General features: G+C 43.7%; 1 protein-coding gene across 2 annotated transcripts in view; it reads right to left on the bottom strand.

The window, feature by feature from the left end:
* Nucleotides 1-1,662: 1,662 nt before the first annotated feature.
* The window catches only part of FBXO21 (F-box protein 21), a 38,639-nt gene continuing 26,479 nt past the window's right edge, over nucleotides 1,663-13,822 (bottom strand). For both annotated transcript variants that reach the window (XM_060249627.1, XM_060249628.1), the window contains exons 10-12: nucleotides 11,834-12,024; nucleotides 8,159-8,316; nucleotides 1,663-3,019 (exon numbers count right to left, since the gene is read on the bottom strand). In XM_060249627.1, the coding sequence (XP_060105610.1) occupies nucleotides 2,841-3,019; nucleotides 8,159-8,316; nucleotides 11,834-12,024 (528 nt within the window). In that variant the 3' untranslated portion in view covers nucleotides 1,663-2,840. The remainder of the gene's footprint in view (nucleotides 3,020-8,158; nucleotides 8,317-11,833; nucleotides 12,025-13,822) is intronic.

A 13,822-nucleotide genomic window follows, 5' to 3' on the forward strand; every position in this document is an offset into this window, starting at 1 on the left:
AAGCGCATACATGCAATTTATACGACAGATTAAACGCTTTATTTTAGAGATGTCTTCGGAAGCTGGAGGCCCCCACCTCAAAATGCTCCTTAAAATAGCTCTTTTTGTGTTGAAAACTGCATAATGATTATTAGCTATACAAATTCTATTTTTTAAAAAATATCATCATCATAATGTGTGTGTGTACACATATATAGCACCTTTCATGTAAGGACTTCTAAGTGCATTAACAACAATGCCAAGATCACCAGGGGAGGAAGGGGACTGCAGATCATAAGACTACTAGTAGCACAGAGAGAAAGAGAAGCGCCTCGGGATCAAAGTCACATGAGTAGTGCAAAGGCTGAGGATTGGTGTCCGGCATTCTACCACTAAGGAACCAAATGCAAACAAGGCCTGGGCTATGTGTCCAGAAGAATGAAGTGACAGAATGAGACACCATTTGAGGGATCCTTCTCCATGTTAAATCCCCTTGCAAGTAGAAAGCTAGTTTATCAAGAAGGTTTAACATTGCCTAGTCTCCTGCTGAGCTAGTTCTCCACTTGCCAGGAACATTTTTTCACTCAAGGGAAATTTTAAATCATGGGATTCCCCCACCTAATGGGTCAAGTGGTACAGCCCAGTCTATCACTTCAGTGGTCTTTCTGCGGCATTTGTAGCCAGATTGTTCCCTCATGTCCTCAGGTAGCAGCATCCCTCCTAACAAAGAGGGAAAAGGCCAGGCTATGAATATTGCTAAAAGTTCTTACCGTTTAAAAGGTACGAGATTCAGATTCTAAATACACGTTGCACAGATTGCATAGGATCTCATGTTCTGCTGTTGAGGCCTCTGAAATTCAGAGCAAAGGCTGGAATTCTTTGCAAATTTACCAGGGAGTAAGATCCATTGACCACAGTGGGACTTACGTCTGAGAAGACATGCATAATATCATGTTGCACGTATAAGCTGATTCCCTTCTATTTACATCCTCAGTTCTCCTTTCATTGGATCTCTCAGGCCTAATGTGACCAATAGGTCACCTGTTCAAGTATGTAGAACTGATGTAAACTTCCACAGTCTTTGTTATCAGCTGTGGCTGCATGGATATTTTTGGCCCCACTGGTGGACCTCCTGATGGCACCTGGGTTTTTTTTTACTACTGTGTGACACAGAGTGTTGGATTGGATGGGCCACTGGCCTGATCCAGTATGGCTTCTCTTATGTTCTTTTGCCAGTTTTGCATAGGGGCAAAAACGGGCTGCAGACCAAACTGCCATGACCCAAACATTGTGAACTGTCTGAGTAGGCATACACACATTTGATGGACAGGCAGAATGACCTGCGGACATGAGAAATGTGATGCCTGAACAAATTCCTCTAGGAATTTGCTTCGCATCAGCCAACAGAGAGACATCTGCTTCACATCAGCCAACAGAGAGACAGAAGTTTACAAGGAGAAGTGCTCAATAAATATTATGAAAATATGGCATGCAAATCAAATCAGTCTTAAAAACCTGGTTTCACTGCTACTAACAGTGATATTTAAAATTAAGCATCATGTTCATTTTATTCTTCACAACATGATCATTATAGCTTGTACCTATAGCATCATTAAGCAGGTCATCCAGTGAACACTGCCGGCTGCCTACTTACGGAAGCCAGTTAAGAAATGTACTCTTCCGCACTTTTGCGTTATATGTTTAAAATGCCTGACAAAAGATAGATACACATCTGCAGCCGTTTCCTTCCTCCATGCCCAGATCCCATTCCAGTAATATTTCAGTCAAGTAACCCAGATTTATTGAACGGTCCCTAATATAGCAAATTTTAGATATCAACATTTCCTTCCGCCCAATAATTAGGTTTGGAACAGACAGAATGTGGGGTTTTGGCTTTAATGCGCAAGCCTGCTACATACAGTGCAATCCTAAGCAGTTGCATCCTTCTGAGTCCACTGCGGCTTTAGAAAGGTATAACTCTGCTTAGAGTTGCACTGTTGATGTCACAACAGAAAACATTTATCTTTTGCGTAGATAATGGCAGACAGAAGAGTGGAATACCTGGTTTGCCTCTTACCACGGAACTTCGGCAAAAGAGACCTAAGGGATACAAAGTAAAGGGAAAATGGAGAGAAGGGTTTAAAACATACAACCTGATCACAAACATGGTATCATCAATATGTCTTGCTGGCGATCAAAAACAAGAAAATTCAGACTCAAAAGCCCTACAAGGAAGAGGAAATCCGATGCAATTTCCTGTTCCCTATGAACTTCGTGTCCACATGTGGATTAGACTGTACCACCTGATGCAGCAGAAAGAGTTCCACTTGGCAGAACGCTTCCAGGTCTTTGGGCAAGAAAGTGTCATCATTCCCAAGACTTTGGCACTGGACTGCTGGCTACAATAGTGATCAAAGAAGTGAACCGGGAAGGGGAGAATCAGTTTTGGAAAACAACTGTGTTATTTCAAAAGGACCTTGGTCCTTAACTATGGTGTGCAAACCCCAGACCATTAAACTAGCACAAATGTGATCAAGGGTGGGCATTTTCAGTCTCAGGGCTATACCCCGAAAGTCAAGACCAAGAGTCAGACGTGGTGAAAGTGATTAGATTTTTCTGTATGGCAATAATTTCAGACGAGGGATATCCTTTCCAGGAAATTCATGCGACCCACGTTCTTTCGCTTGTGTTGATGTGATGCAACTGAGTGGTTACAGAAGAGATGCTTCACCTCTAGTTACAAAGCAAAGTGCAAATTCCTGATTCGGCCAGAGAACAGCTACGGATACTTGCTTCCCACAATGCCATTCTCAAGGCTGCTTTGCGAAGGCATCCTCTGCCCTCGTAAAAAGATAAAAAGCTCACTCCTTTTTCTCGCTGTATATCTTTTGGACAGTGGCACGTGTAAGCTCCAGATCCTCAGGATATCGGATCTCCAATTCTGCATTTGCCATGTAGTACGTGCCCGCAAATTCCATAAAGTAGCGTCCGATGTCCGGGTGAGGGATTTCACCAGGCTCTGTGTTATACTCCAGGTTCTCTGCAGAAATGGAAAGAATTACTGTAGCCATGATCTAATGGGAAGAAATTGCTGATATCTGGCGCTATTCACCAGCATTCAGTAATTCAGGGTACTCAAGAAGAAAGGATCCATACAGCAGATAAACAGGAGCTGTGAAGAGGCCCAGGTAGCACGGATAGAGGTTGAGAATGAACCCTTTTGTTGTGTGTGCCGTTGGTTCAGAACGATGTCATTTGCAAGCAACCTTTCATGCAGAGGCAATAAAAGCACAACATACAAAACAAAGGCTCACAAAATGGCAAGGTAGCGGAGGAAGCCATACTGCCTGGCTACTTATTAGTGTGCCTGGATGAGCAAGAGAGGACTGGCTTTACAGTGGGAAGGGCACTGCTGCTGAAGAATTTGACAAAAGAAAGACATTCTTAAAAGCCTGCAAAATGGTGCGGTCATGGATGTGGATGGGGGCTATGCAAAGTACGTTATGCTGCATAGACACTGCCTGGGATCTTCACCCAGCCACGCAGCAAATGCTGCATAAAGGGATTAGCTACCTGAAGGACATACTGCATAAGCCAGTTTCCCGGAACAAAATGGCACCCATTGAAAGCTTATAAAATTAGATCTCTTAGCAAATTACATCTTTTCGGTTTTTCCCCTGAAACCATTTTGGCTCTGAATTGGAACCAGGCTGAGGAAAACGTGAAGGGAAGAATTAAGGACATTGAGAGGCAGTCCGATCTTGCCAAATATCCAGCCTTTAGATCACCAGAGCAGACTAGATATCGGGTTGGATACTTAAAACTATCTTCATCACCGAGATGTCCATAAATTCAGAAAAGCTTTTACTATGGCCAGATGCTCAGCGCTTCCCTCAGCAGTTCTCGAGGGCAGGTGCAAGGGGATCCCTTTTGCGCAAAGGCTTTGTCACTCTGTTTCAGGGGAAGTTGAATCCACTGTGCACATAATTCTTAGGTGTTCCTGGTATAAAGGAATATATAGAGCCTATATTAAGGGCAAATTCTGCGCTGCTGGAACCAGAATGTCTTAATTTCATGCTTTCAGATGAAAACCAGCTCATTTCTGAAGCTGTTGTCAAGTTCTGTGCTGCCTGGAATAGCATCCAAAAGATTAGTTTTACTGCTTCTCAGTTTTAAGATGTTCTGTTTTAACTTGCGTCTTGATGTAACTCTTATACTGAGCATATTAAGACAATTGTCTATCCTAATACTTATTATAGCTTAGATTTTATCTTATGTGTTGAAGATTTTAAATCTTCATTTTTTTACTTGGTCTGTGACCGTAAATAAACTGACTGACTGAGATCTCCACATAAGATTTGTAGTCTGTGAGATACAAATTCACTTTTTGCTCTATAATTCCTCCTCCAAAAATACCCCCCAGCTGATGCACAGGGACCCAGCTGAGGGTCCTGGATAATAAAGATCCTAGGTTTCATAAAGACTGTGCTGTGTAAGGACACAGGTACCTCAACACACCCCTATTCAAAGAAAACTGGCAATCCATTGCACTCTCCTTTTAAACGGGCAACGTGACATAAACTTCCACATGATTAATCTGCTCCCACTCTATTTAGAAAAAGGAAAATCTGGCACACTTTTTACTGAAGAAACCCTGATTAGAATAACAGCCTAGAAATGGAACATTTTAACACCTAACAGTTAAGACTCAGGATGTGACATTTCCATCTCCTAGAACAGAGCTGTACTCCACCACACAGCAAACAAAGCGGGGCGGGGGGGGGGGGTAAAGAGAGGGCGACAACAGGATGTTAACAACTGGGGGTCCCTGTTGCACCTTCATTCACTTCAATCAGCCTCAGAGAAGGGATGATCTTGCACAGAGGTATGGGGAGGGGGTGGGGTGGCAGGAAATTTCTTACAGCACTTCGATAGGCAGATCAGAGTTCGATTAATGCTTTCCCTTACAAGTATTTACTTGTAACTTACTTTCATTTACTAGCCTTACTATAAATAAGCTGAACTAGGAGTAAACAATTCACAATGGCAGTGTTATCTAGCGGTTAGAATGTCAGACTAGGATTGGGGAGACCCCGGTTCGAATCCCTGTCCTGCGACAAAGTCCTGCATTGGTGACCTTGGGCCAGTCACATACTCTCAGCCTAACGTACCTCACAGAGCTGTTGTAAGGAAAAAACAGAGAAGAAGAGAGTGAAGTAAGGAGCCCTGGGTCCCTATCGGGGAGGAAGGCGGCCGAGGGGAGGTATAAATGAAGGAAATGGGAATGGCATGAGCAAGGCAGGGAAGGTCCCAAGGCCAGTCAGAGTGGCCTCCAGGTGACCCTTCCTCATGAGCTTCAGCCAAGGTGGATCTAAAATTGATGAGTCAAGGAAACACCCCGCACAGGTACAAGCACAAGGGTGTTTCTGCATGAGCAGTTGGAAACAGCAGGCATCTTCTGGGGCTAAAAGAAAGTCATTCAGATGCAAGCCCGGCCCAGTTCCTGTAATGCAGGCACCACTGTGCATCTCCATGGATAGGATTTTGAATATGTAATCAAAATTGGTGGTAAAAAGTGGTAACAGAACTGAGAGGGGGAAATGGCTTCCGCCAACAATTTGTGCTGTGTAACACAGCACCCTCTAGTGGAAAGTCCCAGTATTACTGGTTAAAGCAACTTCCTGCATAGTCCTTTTTAAACCCCAAATTTTGTTACTATTCACGAAAGAGCAATGAGACAGGCCAATACGACAGCTTAATTATACACCACATGTACGAGTGTCATTGGTTTTTATCAACTTAAAAAATTATCCATGCAAAGGGGAAGATGTACAAAGAGTCTTTGGTACTCAGGCAATAAAAAAAGTAAAGGCAGTCCCCTGTGCAAGCACCAGTCATTTCAACTCTGGGGTAACGTTGCTTTCACAACGTTTACACGGCAGACTTTTTTACAGGGTAGTTTGCCATTGCCTTCCCCAGTCATCTACACTTCCCCCCCAGCAAGCTGGGTACTCATTTTACTGACCTCATAAGGATGGAAGGCTGAGTCAACCTGGAGCCGGCTACCTGAACCAGCTTTCACTGGGATCAAACGCAGGTCATGAGCAGAGGGCTCCAACTGCAGTACAGCAGTTTTACCATTCTGCGCCACGGGGCTCTTTTTACTCAGGCAATACTTGTAACCAAAGTTACTTGTGCATTTGAAATCCTCTCAAAACCCTCTAGCAAGCAGGAGAGACACCAAGTTCCTTAATCTCCCACTAGCAACTGCCTCCGTATAGTCCAGCTGAGAAGGCAAAAAGGAAATCATGACATCCAGGATGTGGGACAGGCAAAAAGGTAGGAGGAATCTGCAAGAGGTTTTCCAGCACCAGAAACATATTATCCACTGGATACCAGCAGAAAGCCAAACTATCTAAAGAGATTCCTGCCTCATTGCCATATTCTTTACTACTGGAAATCCCTGGCAAATGCCTAATTCAGAAGTGCAGGCACGTGAAATATTTCAGAAAACACTGCCCAAATACTGATCAGCCCATCTTTGCAATTGTACATTTTTTAGTCTCCCCAGCCCCACTTTCAGCCAACACAGATTGTATAATAATTATTTTCTTAAAGTAAATAAAAGCATACCACAGCAGCACAGCACAGTATTGGAGATAGGCTTGAAAGAGGAATTCAAATCTTCACTCTCTTGTTTGATGCACACCAAGGGTGATCGTGGGCCACTTCCTCTCTCTCACACACCCAAAGCTACCTCAAAGGACACAGGCAGAGTGGTTCAAGTGTCCGACTAGAACTGACAAGAATATCCTTCAACTTCCTGCTGAGCCAAAAAGTTCAGAGGGTGATTGTGGGTCAGTCCCTTTTGCAGCCTAACCTATTGTACAGGGCTGAGATGATAAAATAGAAGAGGAAACCATGCAGGTTGCCCAAAACTCTTTGGAGGAAGGGTAGATAAAAATATGATAGGGAGTTGGGGATAACACAAAGAGAAAGTAGAGATAAACCCCATCCATACACACCCCCATGTTCACTGGAGAAAGACAGGGATACAAGTGTGAACACCAATTGCAATTTCTATTTATATCAAACTCAAACCATTAAGTAGTTTAGTTCAAATATTTTATTGGCTGCATTTTGATGAGATGATTAACTGTGGGCCAATCACAAATCCCAGTTCATTTAGATACCCAACAATCTAAAGCAGGGGTGGCCAAACTGTGGCTTGGGAGCCACATGTGGCTCTTTCACACATATTGTGTGGCTCCTGAAGCCCCCACCAGCCCGTCAGCTGGCTTGGAGAAGGCATTTGTCTCTTTAAATCCCTTCTCTAAGCCAAGCCAGCCAGCAGCTTGGAGAATGCATTTAAAGTTGCTTTCTTTCCACCTCTCCCTCCCCCATCTTTTTGCCTTCTCTCAAGCCTCTGATGTTCATCTCTTGCAGCTCTCAAACCTGCTATTTAGTCTATGTGGCTCTTACATTAAGCAAGTTTGGTCACCCCTGATCTAAAGGTTTTATATTAAGCTCAAACGGTGGGAGGGACGGTGGCTCAGTGGTAGAGCATCTGCTTGGTAAGCAGAAGGTCCTAGGTTCAATCCTTGGCATCTCCAAAAAAAAAGGGTCCAGGCAAATAGGTGTGAAAAACCTCAGCTTGAGACCCTGGAGAGCCGCTGCCAGTCTGAGTAGACAATATTGACTTTGATGGACCAAGGGTCTGATTCAGTATAAGGCAGCTTCATATGTCCATAACAGCTTAGCGCAAATATTTTATTGGCTGTGTTTTCATTAGATGATTAACTGAGGGCCAATCACAAACCCCAGTTCATTTAGATACCCAACAATCTAAAGGTCAGCTGACCGGCACTGAACTGTAATGTCAAAACCCAGGGTTTCTTCCTCATCGTTTGTAGTAACTAAGGTTTGTTGTGACTGCAAATTCACAATCCACCGAGACATCAGTAAGAGATGTTCTCTCTGCTGGGAAACAGAGATGAGGCAAGAAGCAGACTAACTTTACCTAAAGCCTGCTAAACTAGCCAGAGCTTGTCATGCAGCACCTGAATTCAGCCACTGTTTAGTTAGTATGCACTGTCAATCTAGGTTTCTCTCTTGTTCACAAACAAAATGGCTGTGCCCATTTTTATGAATGTGATCATCCAACATGCCACATGCTTACCTTGTGCGGCGTATCGGCAAGATCCATCTTCCACCAGTACATTGTAGAAAGGCTGGTGGGGACCGTGCGGCAAGCTGTGGACGTTCATGTTTCGAATCCACTCGTGCCCCATCATGCAGGCTGGATCCCAGCCATAGATCACGCAGTTATAGCCATACCTGAACAGAAAAAAAAACAGCACAAAACTCAACAACAGTTGAATTGGAGACCCTCTCGAGTGATATGAGAGCTGCACACGCAGGGTGGAAAACTCAAGAGACGTGGCATTGAGAACACTGAGGGTCGAAATCAGTGATGTGGAAAAAATTTCCATCCCACATACGAAAATACAGTATGTAATACAGTATGCATGGTTTCCTCTTCTATTTTATCATCTCAGCCCTGTACAATAGGTTAGGCTGCAAAATCCCCTAATATGGTGCCCACCAACCCCTTTTCTGGTATCCACTGGGCTGGCCCTAGACGATCTGGCACCCTAGGCAAGGCTAACTTCTTGTGCCCCCTGCACTGATAAGTCACTGAGTCATGAGGGGGGGCACCCAATTTGGTGCCCCTCGAAGGGCAGCGCCCTGAGCAACCACTTAGTTTGCCTAGTGCAGGGATGGGGAACAGTGGCTCTCCAGATGTTTTTTGGCCTATAACTCCCATCAGCCCCAGCCAGCATGGCCAATGGCTGAGGCTGATGGGAGTTGTAGGCAAAAAAAATCTGGAGAGCCACTGTTCCCCACCCCTGGCCAAGTGGCAGGGCCGGCCCTGGGTATCTACCAAAGGTTTTTAAAAAGTGGGCAGGGCCAGGTGGAATCCTGCTCACCTAGAGCTTTTGACAGCCCACCTGAGATCTAATTAGCTGTGCAGATTAAAATGATATTTTGGCAGCAGTGTTGCCACTACAGTGTTGGTTTTATTTTCCGACTCCTCTTTCCCAATATATCTTTAAAATTTACTGCTCTTACTCGGGCTTCCTCTGCGTACGTGGTTGGTTCGGCCTCCCACGTGGCCAGCTTGAGTTGTGCCCATCACCCTGCGTCGGAATTCAAAAGTTGCCCGCAAGCTCAAAAAAGCTGAGGACCTCTGAAATGTAGTCCTCTACAGTTGTCAGAGCTGTTGTGCTACAAATCATCTTGGATGGGCTAAATGTGGGGTATGAAGCATGGACCAACCCCAGTGCTTGTAAGGGGCTCAGATTAGTACAGAATGTATTTGCCTTCTTCTCCTAACATTATTTACAGTTTCCTAATATCGTTTAAATATCTAAAGTATTTATTTAAATTTGAACAGGAACCACAAAACCCACATCACTGGCTGAAATGAATAAAAATGGCATGGCAATACAGTGAAAGGGGCAGCCAGGAGCTTCACAGCATGGGCGCATGCATGGTGCATACACTGGCCTATACTCTTCAATGCATTGGAGAACATGGCATGCATGTGGCAGAAATGGCCAGCCTCCAAACCTACTGAGCATTTCCGAGGAGATGTGCTCTTCTTAGCCCTACGCAGGCAGCACAGTGAGATGACAGAATAGACTATACCATGTAAGACTTCAAATAGAAGAATGCACTTCTGAATTCTCCTTATATGGAAAAAACTCCAAATTAGCACACCAGAGAAAAAGCTCAGCTAAAAAATCTTTCCCTGATATTCTAGGTTTGTGTGTGTGTGTGTGTGTGTGTGAGGGAGGGAGGGAGAGAGATGCCATCAAGTTGCTTCCAATGCATGGTGATCCTATGCATTCATGTTCTCAAAAACGTTTTACCATTGACAGCCCTGCTCAGGCCTTACCAATGAACTGTGCCCCTCTTAATTTTATGGTCTGGGGGCGGGGGCTGTGCTACTTCAGGTCGCACAACATCATTTTGTTGCAAAGGGAGTCCCAGCAACAGTCTGTGTGAAGTGTCCTCTCCCAAGCCAACTAAGAATAATGTTGTCAACACAGAAACTGAACAGTGTTCTTGGACAGCTAATTTTATCCCACTCCTTATGGTGCACAGATGGGTGAAAGCTACATAAAAAATGTCATCTTCCCCTTCCCGCTGCTACGAGGCTAGTTGCTTGTATAATGTTCACATCACCATGAAGGGTCTTCTTTGTGTTCATCCACTTTAGTTATGCTTATTTCACCCACACCAGACTGTAGGGAGCAGTTTTCAAGTCTTGAAATTAGCTGCACCCTACAGCAAACCTGCTTCTAATACCAAACTACAGTGACTCTGTGGATAAAACTTCCACAATCTGAGAGTTGAAGATGAGTGGCTGGGTCCCTTTCATGAATATGCACCCCTTGATTAGCGAACACCTGGCCTGTGGGTAAATGTGTGAGCTGAATCCACAGCACAATCTGTGAGTGAATCTGCCGAGTTAGAGCTGAAGTCAGGCAACAGGGCAGCTCTAGTCAAGATGCTAGATCTGAAATCGCTTACTGTTATCAAAATGGTTTCCATCGCAAGGCACATCCCCAGGGTAGATTGCAAGAGTTTTAGATCAATCCACAGCCATTAGAAAAATCATACTGCATACAACACAAAATAAGAGCTGCGAAACACCCACATTCTTCCCCCCCCACCCTACCTATCCAGCAGCCAGCAAACAAGATAACAAGGAAGCCAGCAATATCAGATACAATACAAAACCATTATTCATCCAAGAACATGACAGTTGGCCAGCAACTAATGCACTGCTTACGAACCTAAGGCCCTTTCAAATAGGATAATCTTTAATTTATTCATTTGGCTAAGTTAGAGCTCACCTGACTGCTACAAATAACATCTAAGGAGGCTTACGATAATTTTTAAAAACATAAACATATCAAGCTACAAATGGTATTGCGTTAAAAGGAATACTAACAGCAGGGGACAGAAAGTAAAACAGAGTTAAAACGCCAAAACAGAAGGCAAAAATGCTGTTTGAAATAGCTTAAAAGCTATACAAAGAGGACACAATATAAGTAAAAACTATGCTTATACGCATATATTAAGACTGTAGCACCATAGCATACTGTGGCTTTGAATTATTAGTTTAAAAGCTGTTTTAAATGTAATTATATATTTAACTGATTGTTATGAAATTGGGTATTTTATTCCTGTATTATTGTAATGATGTATTTATGTCATGTAAGCTGCCCTGAGCCTGCCTTGGTGGGGAGGGCGGGATATAAATTAAAAATTATTATTATTTATTATTATTAAAAAGTACCTGAAAAACCTCCGGGTCCCAACACACACAACATCAACTAATTTCAGAAGTCCTCTGAAAAAGACACCTTTTAAAGTCTCAAGGGGATCCCAAAGTTTTGACCAACAGGTGGAAAAGTCCTCTCAAGGGTATAGCAACCTCACCTCTATCAATGTGTGATCTCACAACAGAGCACCCACAGGTCAGTCCCAAAAATCCAGACAGAGGTGATCTTTCTGCACACGGTCAAAGATCAAAAAGGATGGGATCATTCAACTTCTCTTGGAAGGACATTCCAGAGTTAAGGTGCTACCACTAAGAAGGTCTTCACTTCAGAACCCTCTACTGAATTTCACTTTGTGGGGAAACACAGAGTTGGTCTTCCAAAGACTACCCTCAGTGGCTGGGTGAGATCTAAGCAAATCACCCCTTGCAGTTGGCAATCAACAAATGCCTCTGAACAGTGCAAAATGCAGCAGAATGAGAAGGTTTAGACGGATTCACCTTTTGTGCTTCATAACCAGACCGACAGAATAGCAGACTTCTTTGTGCTTCTCATCAGAGTGGAGCTTCACATCCGGTCCTGCTTCCTCTTTCCGACGTTCAATGTGCTCCAGTGTATGCTGGACTAAATAGCCAACCGCCCCGTGCTGAGAAGGGTCCAAGGCCTGAATATGTTGCAAAATGTCCAGCACCTTTGGCACAAGGAAGCAAAAATAGGGGGCTGTTGTAAACAGCTGCTGTCCAGTTAAAAACTCACCTGATTATGCCCTGTTACAACTTGAAAGATCTTTGTCCTCAAAAGGGAATAACAGTCCTACCCCACCCATTCTCCAGAGGACCAAGAACTGAAGTTCTATAATCCCCCATCAAAAGCAACCCTATGCTACTGCACACTATTCTATTGCAATGGAGCTATCAGTAAAAAGCAAGGATTTTAACAGCCTTTGCAATTCTATCTTTGATTACAGTGCCTACAGTTTCTACTAATTTGCCTGGGACAGATGTCAGGCTTAGCTAGCCTGTAATTTTTTGGTTCCCATTTGGATCCCTTTTTAAAAAAAAAGCAGTGTAACCAGGGTTTTTTTCTAGCAGGAATGCACAGGAACTCAGTTCTGGCTGGCTTGGTGTCAGGGGGTGTGGCCTATTATGCTAATAAGTTCCTGCTGGACTTTTTCTACAAAAAGTCCCATGTGAAACATTGGTAATGTCAGAGAGTGTGACCTAATATGTAAATGAGTTCCTGCTGGGCTTTTTCTACCAAAAAACCCCTGAGTGTAACATTTGCTTTTCTCCAGACCTCTGATACAGTGGTTGATTTTAGTGACAAGTTACATGTACTGGTTAGTAGATAAACAATCCCACAACTGTAAGAACCCTTGGGTATATGCCATCAAGATTTAAAGGCTTATTGGGTTTTTTTTAAATTTCTCCATCAGGTCTAGAACTTCAACTCTTTCACTTCAGCATGACTCAGTCCTTTAGACTCCCCTCCTGAAAACAGAGGTTGTGGGCTAGACACACTTCCCATCGTGAACACAGATACAAAGAATTCACTTAGCTTTTCTGCCATCTCCCCATCTCCCCTTAGCAATTCTCTCATCCATTAGTTATTCATTAGCTATCCAATGCCTCAACTGCTTCTCCAGCAAGTTTCCTGCTCCAGATATATTTAAAGAAATGCTTATTGTCTTTTGTGGTCGTTTTAGTAGTCTACTCAAATTTTCTTTTCTCAAAATTATTAACTTACACTTCTTTTGTCAGACCCTGTGCTCCTTTCAGTTCACTTCATTGGTACAGATCTTCCATTTCTTAAAAGAAGCTGTTTTGCCTTTTATGGCTTCCTTGGCTTGGATTGTTAACCATGCAGCAGTCCTTTTAGACTTGGCAGTACCTGTCCTACCCTGGAGAATGTATTCAATCTGGATTTCAATTACTATAGTTTTATATGACTTCCAAACACCCTCTAAAGAGCCCCGTGGCGCACAGTGGTAAAGCTGCAGTTGGAGCCCTCTGCTTACGACCTGAATTCGATCCCAGCGGAAGCTGGCTCGAAGTTTTCCAGCCTTCCATCCTTCCGAAGTCGGTAAAATGAGTACCCAGCTTGCTGGGGGGAAAGTGTATGACTGGGGAAGGCAATGGCAAACCACCCAATAAAAAGTCTGCTGTGAAAATGTTGTGAAAACAACGTCACCCCAGAGTCGAAGATGACTGGTGCTTGCACAGGGGACTACCTTTGCCTTTTAACACCCTCTAGGGATCTGCCTTCCTTGTGTTTCCCTTTCAGCTTTCTTCTAACTAGTCCCTCATTTTTGTACAGGTCTTTCAAGCTGCCTAGGTTCCTTTTTGTGGTGCCAGCATACAGCTTCCTAGGGCTAGCAATCTCAAGGTGGGCTTGGAGTTCTTCGAGAAGTACAACTGAACTGCAGTCTATAGAGGTCCATTTCCCTGGAAGAACTGGCAGTTTTGACAGTCAAAAGAAGTCTTAGAGTG

The sequence above is a fragment of the Heteronotia binoei genome, chromosome 11 (genome assembly GCF_032191835.1).
Source record: "Heteronotia binoei isolate CCM8104 ecotype False Entrance Well chromosome 11, APGP_CSIRO_Hbin_v1, whole genome shotgun sequence".
Taxonomy (NCBI): Eukaryota; Metazoa; Chordata; class Lepidosauria; order Squamata; family Gekkonidae; genus Heteronotia; species Heteronotia binoei.